The sequence below is a fragment of the Theropithecus gelada genome, chromosome X (assembly GCF_003255815.1).
Source record: "Theropithecus gelada isolate Dixy chromosome X, Tgel_1.0, whole genome shotgun sequence".
Lineage (NCBI taxonomy): Eukaryota > Metazoa > Chordata > Mammalia > Primates > Cercopithecidae > Theropithecus > Theropithecus gelada.
In genome coordinates this window covers 100,982,370-101,008,545 of record NC_037689.1, presented here as the reverse complement: position 1 = coordinate 101,008,545, position 26,176 = coordinate 100,982,370, and the positions used below count along the sequence as shown (strand labels likewise).

General features: G+C 40.3%; 2 protein-coding genes across 7 annotated transcripts; both read right to left on the bottom strand.

The window, feature by feature from the left end:
* Nucleotides 1-6,834: 6,834 nt before the first annotated feature.
* Nucleotides 6,835-8,572, bottom strand: LOC112616185 (protein BEX3). 6 transcript variants are annotated; one of them, XM_025373188.1, is made up of 3 exons: nucleotides 8,288-8,572; nucleotides 7,804-7,882; nucleotides 6,835-7,447 (listed from the first exon to the last, which is right to left on the bottom strand). In XM_025373188.1, exon 3 carries the CDS (start codon nucleotides 7,418-7,420, stop codon nucleotides 7,085-7,087), a length of 336 nt encoding a protein of 111 aa, XP_025228973.1. In that variant the 5' UTR covers nucleotides 7,421-7,447; nucleotides 7,804-7,882; nucleotides 8,288-8,572; the 3' UTR covers nucleotides 6,835-7,084. The 6 variants fall into 6 exon arrangements, with proteins under 6 accessions (XP_025228973.1, XP_025228974.1, XP_025228975.1 ...); XM_025373190.1 differs by having other exon boundaries at nucleotides 6,837-7,447; nucleotides 7,649-7,882; nucleotides 8,288-8,353; XM_025373191.1 differs by having other exon boundaries at nucleotides 6,839-7,402.
* On the bottom strand, nucleotides 7,804-8,511 carry LOC112616189 (serine/threonine-protein phosphatase 1 regulatory subunit 10-like). The gene has a single exon (XM_025373199.1). It carries the CDS (start codon nucleotides 8,490-8,492, stop codon nucleotides 7,869-7,871), a length of 624 nt encoding a protein of 207 aa, XP_025228984.1. The 5' UTR covers nucleotides 8,493-8,511; the 3' UTR covers nucleotides 7,804-7,868.
* Nucleotides 8,573-26,176: the final 17,604 nt, after the last annotated feature.

Here is a 26,176-nt window from a genome sequence, read left to right as displayed (position 1 = left end):
TCCAATCAAGCTCTTCTTCCGCCACTTTTGATGTCTATTCAAGTTCCTCCCCTTCCTCTGATAACTAACCAAATTTCTTAGTAGTTTTCACCCTCTCCCTCACGTTTCCCAGTGGCCATAAAATCCCAACTGTCTCAGTAGTATTTGGAACAGAGTTCAATCTCTCTCCCATCTTGCAAGAGTCTTGAATAAAGTCTTCCTTGCTGTTTTTTTAAAAACAAGAATCCAGTGTAATGTTTCTTTTATAATACAATGCTAATTTTTTTTCATTTTTAATTTGCTGTGTCAAATTAAATTTGCTGTGGGAAATGCAAGTCTTTGCTTCTAGAGAAATGAAGTGACTTGCCTGCTGTTCTTTAGTGAAGGGCAGAACTGGGCTAAGGATTTGAGGATCCCCACAGAGTCATAATGGCCACATTAAACATTTATTCAAGGTTGGCATGGGGGCTTATGCCTGTGATCCCAGCACTTTGGGAGGCCAAGGTGTTAGGACTGCTTGAGCTCAGGAGTTCAAGACAACCTGTGTAACATAGCAATACCTCGTCTCTACTAAAAAAAAAAAGAAAAAAAAAAAATTAGCTGGGTGTGGTGGTGCACATCTGTGTTCCCAGCTACTTGTAAGGTTGAGGGTGCAGAATTGCTTGAGCTGGGGAGATTGAGGATGTAGTGAGCTATGATCATGCCACTGCACTCCAGGCTGGGCAACAGAGCAAGACCCCATCTCAAAAACAAACAAACAAACAAAAACAGAACATTTACCTAAGGCATAACAGAATTTCTGCTCCTAGACAGATGGAATTTTTCTCCCACATAAAACAACTAAAAAGTTGGATGAAATACAAGAACAAGCTGTTCTCAAGACCTTCGACAGCAGGCAACAATGTTTAGTGATCCCTGAGAAACTGGGAACAAATGAGGTTATTCTTATGATTGCCCCAGCTTATTTCCTGAAGAAAGTTTTCAGGTCGCAGTGCAACAAGCAGGAATCCAGGCAAAACCCCATGGTATCCCAGAGCTTAGAATAAGAAGTTGGGAGTCCAAGGAGGGCAAGGAAGCTGGAGTTCACAGGGCTGTGTCCCAAAAAGGAAAGAGCCGCACAGAGAAGGAATTTCAGAGATCCATGGAGAGCCACTCTTGAATATTTACCTGAGTACTGTTAAATAATAAACTTAGGCACATTAAAACTTTGAAGAGTTTATTTGAGCTGAGTTTATTCATGAACAGAGCAACGCCAAACTGCAGGTGGTTCAGTGTTCCACCAAGGGGGTATATGAGGGAAAAACTTTTGTAAAATGTTTTCTAAAGCAAAACAAAGAAAACATTTGATTTTTAAAAGTGAAAGGTTTCTAGTTAGTGGTTAATAGGCAGCTTTTGATGGGTAAAGTCTCTAGTTAGAGGTTAGTTGGCAGTTTTTAATTGGTTATGCTTACATTTTATTTTCCTAGGCTATGACCATTCACTATGAGTTGGGTTTCAATTTGCTTACATAGAAACTCTAGTTTGCTAGAGTCACCTCAGTCTAATGGCCTGCCAATTATTTTAACTAGTACTGATCACTCTGATCATCACATATCTGTAGGAAAACTACCCCAGATCAGGAAATGATCTACCAAAAAGGATTAAAGGAAATAATTCCTTAAGTTCACACATGTTTGGGAACAGCGCATGTTCCCACTAGCCAGAATTGGAAACCTCATAATTCACAGGACATCAGATAGAGTACTCAGAAAGAATTTTCCTCATTAGTGGGGAACGATTAACTCTAAATACAACACTAATCCTTTCTTACAAAGTTTTAAAGCAAGAATCTAAAAGACCAAACTTTACAAAAACTGTTTTCCAGAATACAAATTAATATAACTCCAGGGATACGAAAATACCCAGCACTCAATAGGTGAAACTTACAATGTCTGACATCCAATCAAGAGCCTACAAAGAAACAGGAAAATAAAAACCATCATGAGAGAAAAAGCAACCAATCAAAACTGACCCAGAAATGACAACGATGGTAGAATTATATAAGGACATAAAAGCAAATAATTAGAACTTCATTGCATGTGGTCAAGAAGCTACAGGAAAGAGTGAACAAGTTTAGTGGAGACATGGAATATAAAAAAATATTTAAAAGGCTCAAATTAAACATCTAGAGATAAAATCTACAATGTCTGAAATGCAAAAATATACTAGATGAAGTTAATGGCAGATTACACATTGTAGAAGAATAGTATACCTGAAGACATAGCAAAAGAAACCATTTGAAATGAGACACAGAGAGAAAAGACTGAAAAATTAACAGAACATTGTGGTTGTGTGACAACCATATTGATAGTCACTTGAAATGGAAATTGTCTTAGCCCTCTAATTACATGACAGAGATTGTCGGAGTGGATAAAAAAGCAAGACTAGGCCCCTAATATCCTATAACCACAAATACAAGCTGAGAAAAAGGCCTCTTTTGCTAAAAATATAAAACATACCATGGTCCAAGCATCACTAAGACAGTACCCACCAAAACTAGCACAACTGTAATTCAAGTAGGTCTTTATGCACACCTCTGTAGGATATAAACTGGGACATTAACACGTTGAGGTGTCTAGAGAAATCTGTAGTGATCAAGACCAGTGGAGAGTGCAGAACTGGGAGGAGTGGGTGGGTCATCATAGCTGAGGGATGGAGTGGGACTGTGACATAGTTTGGCTACCACTCCGAGCAGCTGAAGGGGATCTGAGGTACTTGGATTCTGAATGTACAGGTGAAAACATGAAGTCACCCAACACCGTTCACTCACATGCCCTTTACCTCCTTTGGGTCTCACAGCAGCCCTGGAAATTATCATCTCCATTTTACCAATGAGTATAGTAAACACTAATGCGTTACCATGGCAATAACTACTAAGTTTACATAATCAGCTAAAGGATCCAGAACTAGTTTGAAATTCATTATTCTTTTTCAACAAATTTTCCACTCTTTTAATAACTGACACATTAGTTTGCTTCCTCTTTTAAAAACCAAATTTTAATTACAAACTAAGTAATATGCATTAATTTAGGGAAAAAATAGACAACAACTTAAAATTAATTGATACTCATGTGATCTTAGGAAAAGAAACAAGGTGTTGAAGAAAATATTTTAAAACTTTCTTAATACAGTTTTTCTTCTGCTCAAAGCAACAACAAAAATGCATTACTTTACAGTCAGAAACACAAAGTTCATTTGTGTGAAAACAATTTTTTAAAATGGGCATACATCTGAAGATTTCTCTCTTCATATGAAACTCAGCAAAGTTTATTTTTATTAAATAGAAAATATTTTCCATCAGAGTAAATTTCTAAACATGCTAATTGTGACTTTTCAAATGTCTGGCAAACTTTTTTAGTTAGATTTTCTTTTTTTTTGTTTTTTTTTTGAGGCAGAGTCTCGCTTAGTCGCCCAGGCTGGAGTGCAGTGGCGCGATCTCGGCTCCCGGGTTCACGCCATTCTCCTGCCTCAGCCTCCCGAGTAGCTGGGACTACAGGCGCCCGCCGCCTCGCCCGGCTAATTTTTTGCATTTTTAGTAGAGACGGGGTTTCACCGGGTTAGCCAGGATGGTCTCGATCTCCTGACCTCGTGATCCGCCCGCCTCAGCCTCCCAAAGTGCTGGGATTACAGGCGTGAGCCACCGCGCCCGGCCTTAGTTAGATTTTCAAGTTTATAGGGATGCCATATTTATTGGGTTATGTATAGTTATATCACTTAGAAAGCATTCCAGCTGGTTACACATGAAATATCAACTACATAACATGCTATCTTTCTGAAAATTTAAAAATTGGACCTTTCTAAACAAAATCAGTATATTTACTATATAATATATGTGATGTCAGGAAAGGAGAAAGAGTAGACGTGGAATTTTGCCCATTTCATTTATGAAACCCAAAACTTTTTCTACTTCTAAGACAATTTTTAAGTTTCGTAAATAAATAGTTCTGTCCTGTTCTAGTAAATAAATATATTTACTTTATATTTCTAAATTTACAAAAATACATTTCAAAATTGGACTACATTACATCACTGTGAGTGGACTTCTGAAATGTGATGGTTTGAGTTTTGAAAATCAAGAGCTAACTAACCGAAAGCTGATCAAATGTGAGTCAATCAGCTTTGATAAGTGGAGAGGAGAGATTAGAAAAACAGTAACAAACATGGCAAGCTAAATATATTTCTTTGGCAGGGGCTTTGAAAGAGGCAGTGTTCCTCACAAGAGGCTCTAAGCCTAGCTTTATCATGATAAAATATAAGATGAAGATTAAAAAACTTACGAATGGTATCTTTGGATGACTGGATTATGGTTTTGTTTATATTTTCCCTATATTCATGATCCAAATATGTATGATGACATTATATAAATAATTATAAAAAGTATTAACATTTTAAAATGTTCTTTATAGAAACTTTTAAAATACGAAAGTATTTTTAAAAAAACTCCACAGGCTCAAAAATGTTGTTATATATTGTTTTAGATAAACTATAATCCTAAAATAATTTAATAATTAATTAGTAAATGAATTAATTAAATGAATTATTATGCTATGAAACGTCTACTATACTAGGCACTGTGCTAGAAACTGAGTTCCAGGGAGATTAAGACAAAATCATTGTTGTGAAAGGGCACAGGTTGGCATAGAAATGATAACGCATAATTTATTTAATAATTTCATAATTATTATACATTTATTATTAATAATAAATTCATGATAAGGTATTAGTTTAATAGGATATTTGAAAACAGGATAAAACAGTACTGGTTTAAGTATAAACATACATTGATGGTCTAATGTAGTCTGATTTTGGAATGCTGTACTTTGGAAACGTATATTCTTTGTGGAATCAACTAAGTAAGGTAATTTGGATCACGATATTTGTAAAATGGTGTAATTACTGTCAATGTTTCTCTATGCCTATGTTGTCAAAACTCAGATGTGTGAGAATCACTTGGGAAACTGTCAAAATAGTAATTCCTGATTCTGGTGATTCAGGTGGTGACAGTGGCTGGTAGTGGGTGGGAATAGCACCCAGCTGTCATCATTTTTAACACTTTCCCTAGGTGATTGTGATTCAAGTAAGGGGTCTATGTTTCCCTAAACACTAACATATACAAGGTTTAAAAAAAAGTTTACAGAATTTGAGTTAGAAACTTTCCTTGCTATGTTCCTTTGGAAACAATGTAATGCTTTCCACATAACTAGTTACTTGCCTTTGGCCCCTTAGTTAAGGATAGTGAGTTAGGGACAGTTTTGAGCTGGATTTCTAACTCTATCTTAGTTAACTAATCAATCAAAATATTAGTAATTTCATATCTACTATGTCGGGCACCATACCAGAAACTGGAGAAAAGGGCACACACTCACAAAGAAATAACAATACCAAATACTTAATATAGTTTTTAAGAACTTACAAAGTAGTTTCATGGTTCAGGTATGGACAAGAAGGGAGTGTGTTTCTGCTTTAAAGAAAATGTGTTCCCCCAATTAACTTACAGGTCTGGGTAAGTCTGTTAAACTGGGTGGGCAGGCCTGCCAAAAGCCTCCTTTGAGAAAATCCATGTCAAGGATAGAAACACAGGCACAAATAAAGCCTTCAGCCTGTTTGTATTGTGGAGGTTTGCAGTAATGCAATTCAGGGCACACTTAGATGCATTTCCTGAGCTAGTTACCAGTGCACTCTTGTCTGAGTTATTTGAAGGAGTTATGAAAGAAAACCAGAAAGGGCTATTTTTCTAAGAACCAATGTAATCCCAAGAACCACAAGAGTTGTACTCACCAGGATAAATATAACTCAAGTTATAAAGACATTCTCCACAATTCTATAGAGGTCAAATGGGGATTTGGCTCACGAGATACTCCAGAGAAATCAGTGGGGCTTTGTTACCTTGAAGACCCTAGCACCTCATCAACAGCAACAGAAACAGGATCCAGCAGAAAGGAAAGTGTGGCCAATTAAGAATTTATTATTAATAAGTAATCAGGGGAGCAGGAGGATTGCAAATAACAAGAATGACATGGGGGAACCCACCTATTTTCACTGTCTGGACTTGGAAACATGAGTGATAATTCCTCCAGTCCTCCCTAAGTACCTGATGGGGGTCCCGGTCCTGTTAAATGTTGGGGAGTTGGGAACAGAAGTCAGCCCAACACAGTTCCACATTTCATCAGTTCCACTCAGCAGCCCTGTAAGACAAGCATTGTTCCCCATTTCATAGAGCAGAAAACGGGCTCTTTAAAGGAATGTATCTGTAATAAAGGGAAGGTTTATTATTTCAGTTAAGACTGAAGGATACTTAGTTTACTCTTCAAATTTGTTGAGCCAGTATTGTTATGTATCTGCACTACATTCATAATCTCATTGAAAAATAATTTTCATTGCTTCTCAAACTCCAGAAAATAAAAGGAAAAAATGTCACATATCTTTTTTTTTTTTTTTTTTTTTTACTGAGTCATGCTCTGTCGCCCAGGCTGGAGTGCAGCGGCGTGATCTCGGCTCACTGCAACCTCTGCCTTCTGGGTTCAAGCCGTTCTCCTGCCTCGGCCTCCCGAGTAGCTGGGACTACAGGCGTGTGCCACCATGACCGGCTAATTTTTTGTATTTTTTTTTTTCAGTAGAGACAGGGTTTCTCCGTGTTAGCCAGGATGGTCTCGATCTGCTGACCTCGTGATCCGCCTACCTCAGCCTCCCAAAGTGCTGGGATTAGTTATCACACAGAAATGTGCCCCAATTAACACTCTAGTGTATTTAATCTCAGATTTTTTTTAGTTCATCTGTTATATGTAAGTATACATTTTTAATGAGACAATAAATTTATAGATTGCTTTTTAAATTGCTTTATTAGCTTTAAATTTTTCCATGCAAATGGGTGAAACTACTGCTGACAGAAACTTAGACTGAGTGCAAAGGCAAATTCCAAATAGAAGCTGGCAACACAAGACCCACTTGACACATGGAAATAACATAGGGTTCACAGCAAACGGATCAGTAAAGGCATATTAGGAAAATGCAAGGAAAAAGAAAACAGCGGGAATCACAGTATTAATCTCATGATAAATTGCAGGAGTCAAGGCATAAGGCAAAATTCATCATGATGGTCATGGTGATTAGAGAGCTCCCCCATAAGGATACGCAGACAATTCCTCAACTGCAGCTCCCTAAGTTTTCTCCTGATTTCTCTCATCTCCTCCATGAATATTTCCATATCATCTCCATCTCCACCCATCCCATCATTGATCTGCCTATTGGGTATGGCCCATCGAAAATTAGGGGCAAGTCGGCGCGCCTGTCCCCGTCGATTTCCTGCAGGCTGGTGGCCTTCACCTCCTCCCAAAGGGCGGTCTTCCTCTCCATTCTGCATAGGCTGCTCCATCTCTTCGTTTTCCTGGTGAATATTTGCCATGATGAGATTTTTTTTCTGGTTGTTTTTCTTTGAACACAAGTAAGACAAAGGCAAGGAGAGAGACTGAATGCTTGGTGCACTGACCAGCAGGATTCAGAGTCCTGATATCAAAGGATTTTTTCATTTCATTTTTTCCCAAGTTGGAAGTTCCGTGCGTCCTCTAGGGGGCCTCCAATTAGAGCCCCTCCCTCCAGCTTTCTCCCCTTACCTCCCTTCCCCCAAACCCACCATTTTTCCTTTCCCAGGATTCTTTCCCAGAGCTTCGCAGGCACCAAAATGGAGGACCGGTATAGGAGTGGGGGATGGGGTGGAGGGGGTTGGGGTCTCAGACTGGGCTTTCCTCACGTTCCGACCCCCGCCCCACCACCGTCCCTCGAACCGACCTGGGCCTATCCTTGCAGTTTCCTCCTCCTCCGGATTCTCGCTGCTAGGTGCGCCGCGGGGACACTTAGCCTCGCAGACCTGCAGTCGGGCCGGGGTGGGGGGAGTGGGGGCTGCTGCAGCGGCACGCTAGCGAGGACCAGCCGCCGCCGGCCCTTTCCCTGCCCTGGGCCCGGGCTCCCCTCGCTGCCAGCGCCCCGCGTCTCCCACCCCCCGCTCCCACCCCACCCTCGGCCGCCCCGCCCCCCGCGGTGTTCCCCGTTTTCCTGCAGGGACTCGGGGGTGGTTTTCCATCGCTCTTGGTGGCTCTGCCGCCCCTGGAAACCCAGCCGCCCCTGCTTCCCCACCCTTGGGGACCTCTATGTTCCCAAGCATGTTGGAGTGTGGAGAAAACTGGCGGGGACCCCTGCGCTGTTCTGCGCCCGTTGCCGGGGTCGGTCAGCCGCTGCTGGCATGGCCGGGGCGCGCGGGCCCCGGGGCCCTTACCTGCTCCGCTTTTTCCCGGGCCGGATGCCAGCCCGCCGAGCTCAGGGCAGCGGGGAGCTGGTAGCCAGACGCGAGTGACGACTGCACCGAAGGCTGCGTCGCTCTGCAGCTCTGGGTCACGTGAGGGCCGCGCGTCACCACCGAGCTCGCCCCCCAACTTGGGCGGCCAGTGCAGCAGGATCCCCCCCTTCCCCCCCACCGCCATATGCACGCGCAAAAAACAGCCTCCCTACTCCCGTCTGCGTGAAGTGCCCCAGAGCGCACAGCCCTGTCACTCTTCTCGGTCCTCTCCAATCTGAGGGCCCACAAGTGGCATCACTGCTCTGCGGTTGGAGTTTGCCCTCCTCTGGTTACCAGGGAGGGTCTGCATCATCCACCACCGCCCCCTCTCACTTCAGGCCTTGGTTTTGGCCTTTTCTGCTTTCTCTCCTCTTCTACCTGGCAACATGCTTTGCGCTGCACTCCCACTCCTGCCCCTTGCATGTGCACAGCCATCAATGCCCACGTAGCCCCTGAAGTCCTACCATTCTAGAAAATTTAGAGTGATGGCTAAGGTGGGGAGGCAGGAGGGCACTTGTCAGAAAGAGGGGCAAGGAAGTGGAGTGGGCTGTATATATTTCTTTTTATTTCCTTAAAAAATCTGCATGCTTCCGAAAATTATAAATTATAAGTTTTTAATTTTGAAAGAAATGCTGGCCAGGTGCGGTGGCGTACCTGTAATCCCAGCACTTTGGGAGGCCGAGGCGGGCGGATCACTTGAGGCCAGTAGTGCGAGACCAGCCTGGCCAACATGGTGAGACCCCGTCTCTACTGAAAATACAAAAATTAGCTGGGCGTGGTGGTGGGCGCCTGTAATCCCAGCTACTCGGGAGGCTGAGGCAGGAGAATCGCTTGAACCCGAGAGGCGGAGGTTGCAGTGAGCCGGGATCACACCACTCCAGCCTGGGCAACAGTGGGACAACCTGTAAAAAAAAAAACAAAAAAAAAAAAAAAAAAAAAGGAAATGCTTTATCCTGCAGAATGAAATCTCTGTCATTGTTTATGTTGACTTGTGCCACACGAAATATTTTCTCTGGGCTCCACACAACATCAAACCATTACTTTTGATACATACTAGCTCGTTTAAAATTTTATTTTTGGCCGGGCGTGGTGGCTCACGCTTGTAATCCAGCACTTTGGGAGGCCAAGGCGGGCGGATCACGAGGTGAGGAGATCGAGACCATCCTGGCTAACATGGTGAAACCCCATCTCTACTAAAAATACAAAAAAAAAATAGCCGGGCATGGTGGCGTGTGCCTGTAGTCCCAGCTACTCGGGAGGCTGAGGCAGGAGAATCGCTTGATCCCGGGAGGCGGTGGCTGCAGTGAGCCGGGATCGCACTACTGCACTTTAGCCTGGGCCGCAGAGCGAGACTCTGTCTCAAAAAATAAATAAATAAATAGATAAATAAATAAAAAATAAAAATAAAAAATTATAAAAAGGCGGCACTCTTTCTGAACACAGTTGGTGTTTTCAAAATGATCTGTAAAGTAAATCTTCAGGGAGCAGTCCGGTCGTCAGATCTTCACCATTTTATGTAACTTTGATGTTTTTGATACCACAGTCATCAGAGAAAGGGAGTCTTTTATTCCCTGCTTTCCTTTCCAAACCTTTCAAACCACCCCTACAAATATCTTTTTAGTACGAGTTCAGAAGTTAAGTACATATTATGCAGAAATTAGTTTCAAAACCATCTACCCTTTGGTGCGAATGTTTAAAAATATATTAGAAAAAAGCAGGGGATGTGTGAAACAACTTAACTTGAGACTGAACCTCATCCTGAGTGCAAATGTTCCTTTCTCCAACTTGAAATCATTTTTTTAAAAATTATCACAGCTAGAAAATGGAGATATCTTTAGGAAAGTGGCATTGTTATAAAAAATATTTAGTATCTGTTGTTTATGATCAGGAACCAAAAGCATTAAATGCAGCACTGAGGCAAGGTAAGCCAGACAAATGCTTACTAACTCTAGTTTTGGCCCCAGACTCCTATAGAATTTCCTGCCCTGCCAAACCAGATGACACAGTGAATAAAGGAAGAGTATATGCCCAATGCATATGTAGTTAGAGGTTTTGGAAATATAAATTCCATATAAAATTACATATATATTCTTCTAGAAGTATATAGATATATTAGTACATTACTCCAAAACATCAAATTATAAAATCACACTCAATATTTGTCTTTTAAAGAAATGTTAGTGATTCCTGGATTCTGTCTCACAGTTAAGAACTTTTTATACAGATTGCTATATTAATGATATCAGCTGGAATGATGCAGTTTCAAAGCATGAACAGTAGTATCAGACAATTCTGGTTTCAAATTCAGTAGGTTGTTTACTTGATGTTCGACTTTGGATCAATTACTTATCAAGGTCTGTGTGCTTCCTCTGTGAAACGAGGATTGTTAGAATTACACATAACAATAATTTACTACATAGCCTAGTAAGTCATCAATTTTTGTTGACATTATTTTTATCGTTATGAGATGGTTTCTAACATGATTTGAAGAGTAGCAGAGTATGATTCTTTCCTTACCTAGACCCACTTGTTCTTAAAATCCATCAGGGCCCAAAACATGCTTGCTGTGTTCTATTTTGCATACCCAGTGACTAATAGTGTTCCTTGCACCAAATAGGTGATTACTGAATATTTGTTGAATGAATGTATCCAGTACTGAGGCAAATTGGTTGTTTTTCATTCTGGGGACTGTATTTAGAGCAATACAGAAAAGCTTTTGTGAAAATTAAGAATTACCTAGAAAAAAATCTCCTGAAAGCTGAGAAGCCACTGTGATGTGACTATTGGATATAAAGTTTAGCAAGTGGATTTTTATTTCTTTTGGTGGCTAAATGCTTTGCTTTTTTTCTTTTGACCTATCTTGGATAAATCCTTTGTTCAAAACCACCAAATTTCCTTGGATGAAAACAGACATTTGTTTGTAACATCCAGATTGGATATTATGCTATATAGAAGATTAGTGCCGGGCGTGGTGGCTCAAGCCTGTAATCCCAGCACTTTGGGAGGCCGAGACGGGCGGATCACAAGGTCAGGAGATCGAGACCATCCTGGCTAACACGGTGAAACCCCGTCTCCACTAAAAAAATACAAAAAACTAGCCGGGCGAGGTGGGGGGCGCCTGTAGTCCCAGCTACTTGGGAGGCTGAGGCAGGAGAATGGCGTAAACCCGGGAGGCGGAGCTTGCAGTGAGCTGAGATCGCGCCACTGCGCTCCAGCCTGGGCGACGGAGCGAGACTCCGTCTCAAAAAAAAAAAAAAAAAAAAAGAAGATTAGTTGTAATAAAGTAATGTTTTAAAGATAGGTGAAAATTGTCCTGGAAATGCTGTTATCTTTACTAAAATGTTGTGAATAGGAGTTGATTGAGATGTTTTCTTGACCTTGGAGTTTTCTGAGGAGTTGGAAATAGATAGCACACTGTTGAGAACAAAAGCAGAAATTTTTTCAAGGCCAAGTTAGAAGGACACTATATTCTGCATTTGGGATTCATGTGTCCCAAAGGGCAAAGAGAAGGTGAACTGATTAGATGGTTCTTATCCACACACACATTTTACACATGTTTCAAACCCAGGAGCCTCAATTCTAATCTGCCCTGGAGGGACCAGGAGGACTCAGAATGAAAAGTGAGATTGGCATTTGAAAATCAATAGAACCAAATCTTTAGTCTGACTGAAACTATTTTAATAAGCAACAGTGACTGAAAAGTTGGAGAACTGGACAGAAATGTAGTTAAAGAAGCCCATTACCCCGTGTGAAGTGGGGGAGGGGGTGATAGAACACTGCTGATACAGTTATTGGAAAAATAAAACTGTTTCATGATTTGACCTCAACTAGTGAAGATCCCTCTATTGAATTAGTATCCCATCAGAGGAAGCTCGTTTTTGCTGAAGTCTTTATGTGTATTGCCATGATATGGCTCACATGTACTTGTCTGAAATGCACCCAGTTGGGCTGTGGTTATTGTCCTATTTTCCTCTCATTATCTCTCCTGTGTGAATGCTAGGCTTTGGAGAAGGTAGTCTGAGCCCTAGTGGGCCCTATGGGTACGAGTATCTCTGTTCCTGCCCAGAATAGGTTCTCTATGTACCTCTCTGATGCTTTATTGATATTCTTTTATTGTGATTATCTCTTTCTCTCTAAATTTAAGCACTGATTACAGACTGAAACTAGGTATTAAGAATATAGGAAATTATGCCTACTCCAGCTTTCCTCTAAGTTATGGCCGTTGTTAACTTTGATGCCAAGATTTCCAAAATGTGGAATGAATCTGATGAAATTTTAAGGGTGTCCCTGTAAGAGTTTCGATGATTTGGGAGATAACATATTTAATTCAAGGTATCTAGTCTGAAAAAATAAAAGGGCTATGAGACTAAGATGTCTGAACGTGAAAGCAGCAAATACTCAGCGCCTCATTATCTATTGGAGAACTGAGGGCTATTCTTTTCTTTATTTCATGGATTGCAGATAATATCTTGAGACACCAGAGACCCATGGCCACTCTTTCCTGTCGTTTAGGACTCTGGTGGAAAAGGAGCTCTGCCCTATACAGTCTCCTAAACTGATGACATTAGCTGGACTATGTGTAGGCCAAGAGAACTCCTTTGGCCCTTCTAGATTCAGGCCGAGGCGAGCACCTTTCTTACTTTTCCCTGGACTTAGGGATGAACTTTGAGGAGTAACAAAACTCGTGCATAAATGTTCATGAAGTCACTTTATCTTATTTCACTGTTGTTACTCCCATGTAAGTTCCATTGCTAGTACACAGTGCAACAAAGGGAGCCTGATCTTTCTTTCTTTCTTTCTTTCTTTCTTTCTTTCTTTCTTTCTTTCTTTCTTTCTTTCTTTCTTTCTTTTTCTTTCTTTCTTTCTTTCTTTCTTTCTTTCTTTTTTTCTTGAGATGGAGTCTCGCTTTGTCACCCAGGCTGGAGTGCAGTGGCACGATGTCAGCTCAGTGCAACCTCCGCCTCCTAGGTTCACGCCATTCTCCTGCCTCAGCCTCCCGAGTAGCTGAGACTACAGGCGCCCACCACCACACCCGGCTAATTTTTTCTATCTTTCAGTAGAGACGGGGTTTCACCGTGTTAGCCAGGATGGTCTCGATCTCCTGACCTTGTGATCCGCCCGCCTCGGCCTCCCAGAGTGCTGGGATTACAGGTGTGAGCCACTGCGCCTGGCCAGGGGACCTGATTTTTCACACAAATTTAAAAGACAGAGAATAAACGGGAGAAATATATTTATACCATATGTGCTGTGGGTTGAATTGTGTCCCCCCAAAATATATATTGAAGTCCTAAGCCTTATAACCTCTGATTGTGACGTCATTTGGAAACAGAGCCTTTGAAAATATACTCAAATTAAGGTGATGTCATTAAGCTGGGCCCTAATACAATATGACTGGTGTCCTTATAAGAAGAGGAAAACCAATCTAAGGACAGAGGCAGAGACTGTAGTGATGCAGCTTCAAGCCAAAGAATGCCAAGTATGGACAACCATGACTAAAAGCTAGGAAGGAGCAAGAAAAGACTCTACCCAAAGTCTCTGAGGAAGCATGGCTTTGCTGACTCCTTGATTTTGAGATTCTAGCTTCCAGAGCTATGAGAGGACACATTTTTGTTGTTTTAAGCCACCCAGTTTGTGATACTTTGTTACAGCCATCCTAGGAAACCAAAAATATGTGAAAGAAAAAGAAAGTTAACATCCATTATATTTAAAGAGCCCTTACAAATTAATAATAAAAAAATGAACATACCAATGGGAAAATGAGAAATGGATATGAATAAGTAGTTTACAAAAGAAATAAACATGGCCAATAAAAAATTTATTTTTTAACAAATAATAGTTGAGCATTTATCATGTGCAAATTGCTGTTTTAGGTATAAGGATGCAGGAGAAAACAGGATAGACAAGGGCCCTGTTGTCAAAGACCTTCCATTATATTGAGTAATGTTGGGGCTCAGAAACTGATACCCCAAGATATGGTGCTTTGACATGCTGAACTGAAGAGGAAGCCTCAAGGTCCGTCTGACCTTTCCCACACACTTCCTGACTCTCAATCCTCTGTCTTTCCCAAAGCACAGGATGAAGTTGTTTTCTGAAGTTCCCTTATTTATCTAAAGTCCAGATTCATTAAAGAAGAAAACAATTACCTCTGGTCCCTTCCCTGAGCTTTCATTAACTACACTCATATCTCAGGAAGAAAGACTGAAGTCTGTCAACATGCCTAGACAAACTTTTGTCACAAACCATTGTCTGCTTTGGACGCCCAACAGGCTATGTCCCAGGTTATTGTATGTTCTTCAAGCCCATTGTCTCTGAGGGCTAGGATATAGGAAATAGAATAATAAAATAAACTGTGAGGCCAAAAGAATGGATTAGTAGGCTTATAGAACAGTGGATTTTATAGCTGTGTTTTCTATGCCTTTGCCTAATTTTGGATTTATAGGGTAGGGTTTATGATCTCAAGTACTAGGCCTTCACAGATTGTGTACTATGAAAACCAAAACAACCTTAGAAATATTTTAGTACAAGGGTCCTATTATTCAAATTGAGAAACAGAGACCCAGAAAAATTAAGGTGCTTGCCCAGGTTACCAAAGAGGGTAGTGGTAGAAGTAGATATAGAGATAGCTTTGTTAGATCTACTAACTCCCAGGAAAGAAATCTTTTTCACTTGTTTGTTTTCTTAGTGTCTTAGTCAGTTTGGGCTGCTATAACAAAATAGCAGCTGAGTGGTTTAAACAACAAACCTTTACTTCTTACAGTTCTGGTGCAAGATCAAGATGTCAGTAGATCCGATGTCTGATGAGGACCCACTTTCTGTTTTGCAGATGTTAATTTTCCTTGTAACATCACATAATTGAGAACAGAAAGAGGGGAAGCAAACTCTCTCATGTCTCTTCTTATAGGAGCACTAATCCCATTCATGAGGGCTCCACTCTCATGATCTAATTGCTTTTCACAGACTCCACCTCCAAATACCATCACACTGGGTATTAAGCTTCAACATATGAAGTTTGGGGGTACAGAAACATTCAGTCCATAGAACTTGGCCAATTTTATTTATTTATTTACCTTCTAGGTTTATACATATTGTGCATAAACATCTAAGGAAATATTTGAATATTTTGTCTATGATTGCCATCTATCAATCTTAGTCTTCTGTCCCTCCTCTTAAATTTTAGAAGAGGGCTTATGACAGTTTCAATCAATAGGGTAGACTAGAGTAAAACTGATGCTATATGAATTACAAGGCCAAATCATAAAACATCATACAGCTTCACCCTTATTTACAGGAAACATTTGCTTTTGAAGCCCTGGGATGGCCATGTTGAATATGCTACATGTGAACCCTCTAGTTGACAGACCCAGATAAGCCTGTCCTTTAGTGATCTCAGTGTTGGCTATCTCAGCACCCAAAGTTTTGGCTCTTTTGGTGATGGGTGATAAGTACAAATCATAAATCTTCCAATTTATGACTTTCCACATTTTTCAAGTATTCTACAGTAAATTAGGTGGATACGAGGATAAGCTACACTTTATTTTAGAATACTACTAAAACTGATATTTTAGGTATTGGTATACAGATGATGTTTATCTGTCTTTAATTAAAGTGTCAAATATAAATATTCATTTATTTTCTCTTTATCTCTGTCTCTCTCTCTCACACACACCTATTTTTCCTACCTCTCTTCTTCCTCCCTCACTACGCTCCTGCCCCAGCTGCTGAGTTAGGGGCTATATTTCCTGTCATGACTCTCAGAGACCCAGGCAGTAGTAGCATAAACGTATCTTGTGCTTACATTTTACACTTAGAAACCTTGCCTGGTGACTTGGTGCCCCTGCCCTTCTGTCATCCTCTTCCATTTCGTTGTTTTCATCTTTGAGATTAAAGATGCATTTCTGATATTGGTCATCATTGCTTCTATCTTCTAAATTGTCTCCAAGGAAAAGGTATCCTTTTGGCAAGGAGAAGGAAAAAAAAGCATTTTTTGAAAATTTGAGTTATAAAATAACACATACAGAATTATCCTAGTTTTCTTACACATACATAGTGATGAAAATAAAATAACACTTATATAAATGCTGATATATGCAAGGCATTGTTGTATACCTATATTCATTATTCCATTTATCATTTCAAAGATCCTGTGAGGTAGGTGCTAGTAGTATTCTCTATTTTACAAATAAAAGAATTGCGGGACAGTGAAGTTAAGCAACAGACAGGAAGTGACAGGGCAAGAATTCAAACTCATATAGTCTAGTTCCTAAGTCTTTGTTCTTAACCACTACTCAGTTTTATTTATTAGTAAGTCCCCAATCTAAACCTCATTCGTTCTTCATTCACCGTTTCTTATTTGATATTGTTTGAACACTTTTCTGTGCTAGGCACTGCTTGGCCATATCCACTTCTCAATCTTAGGGCCATATTTAGGAGTTCTGATGCCCAAGACATAGCTCTTTCAATTTGATAAACATATAAAAATAAAAATTTAGTTCAATAAATGCTTATTATCTATCATGTGCTAGGCAAGGCCCGGGAGATATAAAAGAGAACAAAGTAAATATAGCCTTCATATTCTCATGGAGCTCACGAATTAATGGGAGGAAACCATAAATTTAGTGCTGTAAATGCTGAAGGGGCACTTGGAGCACAGAGTAAGAGGACCTAACGCAGTTGCCGGTGAAGTCTTCCAAAAAAAAAAGTGTTGTCTAGGAGATTGATTTCTGGTATGACGGTAGGAAGAGTTCTGCAGACCTGCTCTCCAGTGAAACTGGTAAAAATTATAAAACAAAACAAAACAACCAACCATTTAAAGCCTCTGGAAATGCTCCTAAGGGCCATATAAAATGTGGCACAGGATACTGTCAAATCAATGGAGAAACATCTATTCAAGAAAACCTATAAAAACTCCAAAAGAAAGATAAGAGTCTGTGGCATTTGAACTTAGACATCTCCTCCCTCCCTACTTCCAGCTCAGGGAAACATAAACTGCATTCCTAACTGGTGGCCAAGAACACAAAGCATTCTCTCCCTCCAGCTCCCAGTCAGGGACTTTCTTCCTAGGAAGAGTAGGATGTCAGCATTTCTCATCCTGCCACCAACTACCTGTTGCTGAGGCTAAGTCCTGGGTAAGTGCAATCAAGAGGCTGAGACTCCCATCTTCCATCCAGTCCCCACTAATGGAATGAAAGCTATCCCCTGGGTGTGGCACTGCTGAGAATGCTGAGGCCCTAATCATCCTTGCCCTGGCTTGCTGTGCATGGTTTCACAACATGAGAAGTAAACTGAGAGGACCTTCAGGCTGTTGTTCCCTCCTGTACCTTAATGTCAGCTCCTAAAGCAGGAGTGTCAGAGAGAAGAATGCTGTTGTTCCCATCCCCAGATCCAGAGCCCTGGCTCAAATATTTTTGCCCAAGAAGAGAAACAAGCCATAAAGCATTTATCTTGTAACATTTTCCTGGTAGAACTTACTTCATTTACAACAGAGCATGCAGAATTTCAAGCCAATGTTGTTCCAAAAATAGTGGAAGTTGTGGTGGGGACACTTGGAAAGTAATTCATGGGTTTAGTAAAGCTAGCAGTTGACTATTTTCTGACTGGATTATTGGAGAGCACCAGAGAGGGAGTTGGCTGGGAGGAGCCCTCTTGGGGTCAGAGCAAATATTAAACACTGATGAAGAGAACCGTTCTTTCACTAGAACCCAAATTTGATTAAATTAATCTGCAAAGCAATTAATGGCCAAGAATATTGTTGAAAATAATAGACCAATCAGCTAGCAATTAGAGGAGCCTAACAGCTGACTGTGGTCATGGAAAGACACAGGAAAGTTCTATCAAAACCATTGTCATCTTAGGGTGTCTGTGGGCATATCGAAAGATGAGGATCCCTGAGGGGCAACATCAGAAGATTAATGCTGGAGGAAGAGAAACAAACTTCACTAAAATAAGCCAGCCAATCACTAAACAAACAGGCAAATAATAAGAAGCCCTGGAAGGGGAGGACACAATAACTAGAGTGGCAACAACATACTGTCTAAAATGTCTAGTTTCCAACAAAAAATTATAAGACATGCAATAAGCAGGAAAGAATGACCCATACTTACACTGGGGGTGGAGGGGGAAAGGGTGGGGGGGAAGCAGGCAACAGAAACTGTCTGTGACAGTGGCCAGATGCAGGATATCACAGATGTAGGATACTCAAAGTAGCCATTATAAATATATTCTGATAATGAAAGGAAACCATGATTGAATAAGTAAAGGAAGATATGATCACAATGTTGCATGAAACAGAAATGTCAATAAATACATACAAATTATTTTAAAAAAAGAACTACATGGAAATTGTGGAGTTCAAAAACCCAACAACCTAAATAAAAATTTCACTAGAGGAGCTCAAAAGTAGGTTTGAATTTACAGAAAAAAGAATTAGTATGGCCGGGCGCGGTGGCTCACGCCTGTAATCCCTGCACTTTGGGAGGCCGAGGCGGGCGGATCACGAGGTCAGGAGATCGAGACCATCCTGGCTAACAAGGTGAAACCCCGTCTCTACTAAAATACAAAAAAAATTAGCCGGGCGCGGTGGCGGGCGCCTGTAGTCCCAGCTACTCGGGAGGCTGAGGCAGGAGAATGGCGCGAACCCGGGAGGCGGAGCTTGCAGTGAGCCGAGATGGTGCCACTGCACTCCAGCCTGGGGGACAGAGTGAAGACTCCGCCTCAAAAAAGAAAAAAAAAAAAAAAGAATTAGTGAACTTGAAGATAGATTAAGTGTATGCAATTTGAGGGATAGACAGAAAAAAAGATGAAGAAAAATGATGAGACAGCGTTAAAGAAATGTGGGACACCGTGAAGTGCACCAAGATATATGTAAAAGGAGTAGCAAAATGAGAGGAGAGAAAGGCAAATGAAAAATACTTAAATAAATAATGGCCGAAAACTTTCCAAATTTATTGAAAAACTCCAATGCACACATTGAGGAAGGTTAAAATAAAGAAAACTCCTAACTAGATAAACACAGAGATATTCACAAGTAGATTCATCATAGTGAAAATGCTGAAAGTCAAAAACAAGGAGAAAATTTTGAAAGCAGCAAGAGAAAAACGACTCTTCACATTTAAGGGAACTTTAATAAGATTAACAGATGGCTCCTCAGCAAAAAAAAAAAAAAGTGATGAAGGTAAGAAGACTGCGGTACAACACAATGAAAGTGCTCAAAAGAAAGAAAACCATTAGTGAGGAGCTGTTACAGGAAATAGAAAAGGAAAAGAAAATAGTCAACCAGGAATCTTATATCAAACAAATGTATCTTTCAAAATTAAAGGTGAAATTTAGACATTCCCAGATAGACAAAACCTGAGCAAAGTTGTACCCAGCTGACTGGCTTACAAGAAATACTAAAGGAAGATCTTTAGGCTGAAAAAAAATAAAAATAAAAAACTCCAGATGGTAATTAAAATTCTACCAAAAACCAAAAAGCAATAGCGTAGATAATATGTAATTATAAAAGAGAGTATATTGTATGCATAAGTATAAAATAAAGTTTTCTCCCTTCTTAACTAGCTTAAAAAGCAATTGTATAAAATAATGTGTACCTAATGTATTGTTAGGCCTGTAACACATAGAAATGTCATATAATTGTAATATTTTTGCCAATAACAGAACAAAAAAGGTGGGTGGGAGTAAAGCAGTACTGGTCTAAGGAAATGACTACAGAGGGTAAAGTAATATAACAATGCATTATTGGATTTGTAACATTAATAGATGTAACATGTGTAACAATAATGCCACAAAAAGGAGGGGAAGGAATAGAAGTAACATTTCTATATATGACTAGAATTAAGTTAGCAAGAATCTGAAATTGATTCTGACAAGTGATGGTTATATATATAGTAAGCTTTAGCACAACCACAACAAAGTTTAAACATAGTGAAAAAAGCAATAAAGAAATATAAATGCTGGGCCAGGCGCAGTGACTCACGCCTGTAATCCCAGCACTTTGGGAGGCCGAGACGGGTGGATCATAAGGTGAGGAGTTCGAGACCAGCCTGACCAATATGGTGAACCCCGTCTCTACTAAAAATACAAAAATTAGCTGGGCGTGGTGGCAGGCACCTGTAGTCCCAGCTACTCGGGAGACTGAAGCAAGAGAATCGCTTGAACCCGAGAGGCGGAGGCTGCAGTGAGTCGAGATCCTGCCATTGCACTCCAGCCTGGGCGACAGAGCGAGACTCTGTCTCAAAAAAAAAAAAAAAAAAAAAAAAAAAAAAAAAAAAAGAAATATAAATGCTTCACGAGAAAACATACAGTAATAAAAACGAAAGTAGAACAGGAGGAATAGAACAAAAGAAGGCATGGGACACATAGGACACATAGGAAACAAAATGGAAAATGGAAGACTTAAACACAATTATATTCATAGTAACATTAATTGTTACTATGGGTTGATAGCTCATTTCTTTTTAAATTGTGACTAGATTCACAATCTAATCAAAGCGCAGAGATTGTCACACTAGATAAAAAACAACATTGGATTGTATGCAGTCTATAGGATACATACTTTAGTTTCAAAGATTCTAATACTGTAGATTGAAAGTAAGAGGTGGGAAAAATATATCATGCAAAAAGCAACCACAGGAAAACTTGAGTGAGTATACTAATATTAGGCAAAATAGACTATAAAACAAAAAAAAAGTGTTACTGAAGATACAGAGGGATTTAAAAAATAGGCTTTAATTTTAGAGCAGTTTTAAATTTACAACAAAATTGAGTAGAAATTACGGAGTTCTCATATACCTTTGATACTATACACACACACACAGGCTCCCCAACTATCGAAATCCTGAACTAGAGTAGTACATTTGTTACAAGTGATGAGCCTACACTGACACATCATTATCACCCAAAATCCATAGTTTACAATAGGGTTTACTCTTGGTGTTGTACATTCTATGGGTTTTGACAAGTGTATAATGACATGTACCCACCATAATAGTATCATATTATATAGAGTTTCACCCATAGAGGATTCTAAAAATCTATGCTCCACTTTTTCATTCCACTCTCCCTCTAACCCTTGGCAACCACTTAGCCTTTTACCATACCCATAGTTTGCCTTTTCCAGAATGTCATATAGATGTCTTTTCATGGGTTGATAGCTAATTTCTTTTTAGTGCTGAATGATATTCCATTGTTTTGATATACCTAAGTTTATCCATTTACCCACTGAAAGACATCTTTGTTGCTTCCAAGTTTTGCCAATTATGAATAAAACTGCTATAAAAATATGTGTGGAGGCCAAGTGCGGTGGCTCATGCCTATAATCCCAGTACTTTGGGAGGCAGAGACAGGTGGATCACCTGAGGTCAGAAGTTCAATACCAGCCTGACCAACATGGTGAAACCTCGTCTCTACTAAAAATACAAAAATTAGCCGGGTGTGGTGGCACGCACAGTAGTCCCAGCTACTCGGGAGGCTGAGGCAGGAGAATCGCTTGAACCCAGGAGGTGGAGTTTGCAGTGAGTGGAAATCACACCACTGCACTCCAGCCTGGGCAACAGAGTGAGACTCCATCACAAAATAAATAAATAAATAAAAATGTGTGCAGGTTTTTGTGTAGACATAAGTTTTCAATTCATTTGGGTAAATACCAAAAAGCACGATTGCTTCATTGTTTAGCAAGAGTATGTTTAGTTTTGTAAGAAACTGCCAAAATGCCTTTATAAGTGGCTATACCATTTTGCATTCTCACCAGCAATGAATGAGGGATCTTATTGCTTCATATCCTTGCTAGTATCCATCTCTAAAATGTGAATTAGTCATCCAACAGAATAATATTTGGCAATAAAAAGGAATGAAGTACTGATATATATTACAACATGGATGAACCTTAAAAATATTATGTTAAGTGAAAGAAACCAGTCACAAGAGACTATATTTCACATGTCCAGGACAGAGAAAACTATACATACAGAAGACAGGTTAGTGTTTGCTTAAGGACAGGGAGATAACGGCATAGGAGAGTCATAACAAAGGGGTGCAGTGTTTCTTTTTGACTTGACAAAAAGGTACTAAAATTGATTGTGGTAATGGTTGCACATATGTGTGAATATACTAAAAACCATTGAATTGTGTAATTTAGGTCGGTGATTTGTTTGGTATGCAAATTATTCTCAATAAAGCTGTTATTAAAAGGAAGTATTATCTATTCTGGGATGGATGAGTAGGAGTTATCCAGGCTAAGTGTGTGAGGGGCAATTGAGGCAGTGTTTCAGGCAGGGATAAATGTGAAACCAGGACTGGGACTCGAAAGGGCATGGAGCCTTGAGGAACTGATAGGAATTCACTCAGCACAATGGTATTGTTACTATTTATTAAATACCAATCATTCCAGAGCGCTGTTTAGGAACAAGGACATTGACCTTAGGCAAGTATTCCATTTAATAGCTGGGCAACCTCCGCCAGGCCTCACTTTCCTTTTCTATAAAATAATAGGTTAATGATATAACATCTAGAAAAGGACTCAGAGTTCATGGAAGGGAAGAAAGACTCTGTGTAAATCCAAGAATTATTTTGGCAATTATAATGCACGGATAATAGAATTACCAATTGGGAATTAAAAAAATTATTATTATTGACGGCCGGGCGCGGTGGCTCAAGCCTGTAGTCCCAGCACTTTGGGAGGCCGAGACGGGCGGATCACGAGGTCAGGAGATCGAAACCATCCTGGCTAACATGGTGAAACCCCGTCTCTACTAAAAAATACAAAAAAAATAGCCGGGCGAGGTGGCGGGCGCCTGTAGTCCCAGCTACTCGGGAGGCTGAGGCAGGAGAATGGCGTAAACCCGGGAGGCGGAGCTTGCAGTGAGCTGAGATCGGGCCACTGCACTCCAGCCTGGGTGACAGAGCGAGACTCCGTCTCAAAAAAAAAAAAAAAAAAAAAAAAAATTATTATTATTATTTCTTAACCAGATGGCAGGAGGCCTGATGGGAGATACCAAAATGCCACTTAAAAAGAAATGATCCTTCTCTTTAGCAAACCGAAGGGCTTCATCTTGACATATGTGAATATTTGTGGATATGGGTATGTATGTGTATGTGTGTATATATTATACTGTGCCTTCTGTTCTTCATTATTCTTTTAACAATACATGGTGAACATGTAGTACATATGGATCTACTTCATTCCTTTAAATAGTTCCTTTACCTACATTACACTGTGGACAAAAGATTTGAATAGACATTTCTCAAAGTGTGAAATACAAATCACCAATAGCACATGAAAAGATGCTCCATGCCCAACTAAATTATTAAAGTGATGCAGCTGTTTGTGCTAAGGGTCTTGCAAAAGGCTGGTGTCAGAATATCAAATAATTGCTTTTGGATACTGTTATGTGTGTTAGCCTCCTCCTTCTTACCCTACCTTGAACTTTCTTTGCAGAGAGAACAAACCAGCTTTTCTGTTAACTTTTGCTTTTTACAGAGACTGAGGTGATTATGTGTGGATGGGATCTGGGGCTGGTTTTCAAATACACACTCTCCTGTCAGTTTCCTAGTAAAAAGTTTTATATGACATTACTCTTGTCATTAGCGTCCTGAAGAATCCATTGACTTTGCATTCTTACCTCTTTTATTTTGTGGTATCATGATAGCTGTGTCTTACTGTAATTTTGAAGTTCCTCAAAGACTGTTTATCTTTAGTTTCTCACTTGATGCTGTTTCCATCCAATTAATCTTTTTTTTTTTTTTTTTTTTTTTTTTTTTTTTTTTTTTTTTTTTTTTGACGGAGTCTTGCTCTGTCGCCCAGGCTGGAGTGCAGTGGCGCGATCTCGGCTCACTGCAAGCTCCGCCTCCCGGGTTCACGCCATTCTCCTGCCTCAGCCTCCCGAGTAGCTGGGACTACAGGCGCCCACAACCGCGCCCGGCTAATTTTTTGTATTTTTAGTAGAGACGGGGTTTCACCGTGGTCTCGATCTCCTGACCTTGTGATCCGCCCGCCTCGGCCTCCCAAAGTGCTGGGATTACAGGCGTGAGCCACCGCGCCCGGCCCAATTAATCTTAATATTTATTTAAAATCCCCTGTACTAAGCTAAATACTAGAAATAGTTACAAATACCATGTTTACATTCTACAATATATATTGTGTGCTGTATTTAATTTGGAATCATAAACCAGAGCTTTTGGTGTTAGGAAAGGCTTATTATTCACATTCAGATTTATTGTACAGAGAAAACTGTTAATTGGAGAGGCAATCTGCTATGAGCCCTGAGCATCCCTACATATTATTATTGGGTATGCCAAGAATGTAAGGCCCTGAGTGCTCTTTACCCAGGCAGACCATTTTTCATAGTTGTGTTTGCAACAAGCAACCTTGAGCGATAAGATAACGTCTTTCCCTGAACAAAGAGTAGGCTTGTTTCTGCTGTGAAAGCATTGAATACCCCAAACTCAAGGTTTCCTTCCTATGATGCAATGCGCTGCATGTTGAGGTATCAATCACCAGTCCTATGCCACCCCATGAAACTTGGGAACAATAAGGAACTAATACAAACCAACATGAAGCTCTGGCTACTGCTGCTGCTGTGATAATGTCATTTGATTTCGACCCAGGAGTCTCGAGTCTTCTGCCAGCATCCATTAAATGAGAGTAGGCTCAGTTGTTAGCTTATACGCAGGGTAAAATTTCAAATCCTGCACGGTTCTTGATAGGTGTTTCCAGTTATTATCCCTAAAGTTATTATGCCCATGCTGGGGCAATGTTTCCCACCAGGATTTTTTTTGCCCTAAGTATGTGCCACCTACACTATTAATACTGTGTTCTAACTTAATGTTCTTCTTCAAATTTACTCCCTTATTTGATTTGAATACTTTTTTGAAAAACAAACTTTATAATGCCACCCTAAATCTAAACTATCATCATTTGCTTTAAACAGAAAGTATTCATTCATACATGTTCAAATAAATACATGGACACCACAATTTAAAAGACTTGTGTACTGTCTAAAATCATTTCCCCCTACCACCAGACTCTGACTTTAACCACAAGTTATCTGATTACATGCAGAACAGTCATGTCTGGGACAAAGTTTCTATTAGTGAATTTTGAGATCTTATCTTCTTCCTTATAAAAAAGTCCTCATCAAACCTCCTTGTGAAGGAAAGAAAGGGAGAAAGGAAGTCTAGTGCTCTGATCTGCAAAAAGGATAGTTGTTTTTCTCCAGGTATGTCTGTTCAGGACAGGCAAGCTATCAGCCGAGGAGGGCCTTGTGCCTAGCAGAGAAGCCAAAGTCAGGCCTATCCTAGACAGGAGTGTGGCTTGAGTGAGCCTTTCCACATCCTTCCTAAGTGCAACCCCTCTGAGGGCCAAGGGGATGGATTGATTCTGTTTTGTAAAACTGGCAGTGAGCCTGGAACCTTATCTCACTCCAACATGAACTGCAGCCCTACCAGCAACCATTAGGCTGCCATCACCTTGAAGAATGGTCTGGAGACATGAAGAGTTCCCAAAATGGCATCACAGAGGAAAATGACACATGACAGGCACAATAGTGGGCCTTTTGTAAAGAAAGAAAGATAGGCTGGGCACGGTGGCTCATGCCTGTAATCCCAGCACTTTGGGAGGCAGAGGTGGGTGGATCACTTGAGGTCAGGAGTTTGAGACCAGCCTGGTCAACATGGTGAAACCCCGTCTCTACTAAAAATACAAAAAACAAAAATTTGCCAGGTGTGGTGGTGCATGCTTGTAATCCCAGCTACTCGGGAGGCAAGACACAAGAATCGCTTGAACCCGGGAGGCGGAGGTTGTGGTAAGCTGAGATCGTGCCACTGCACTCCAGCCTG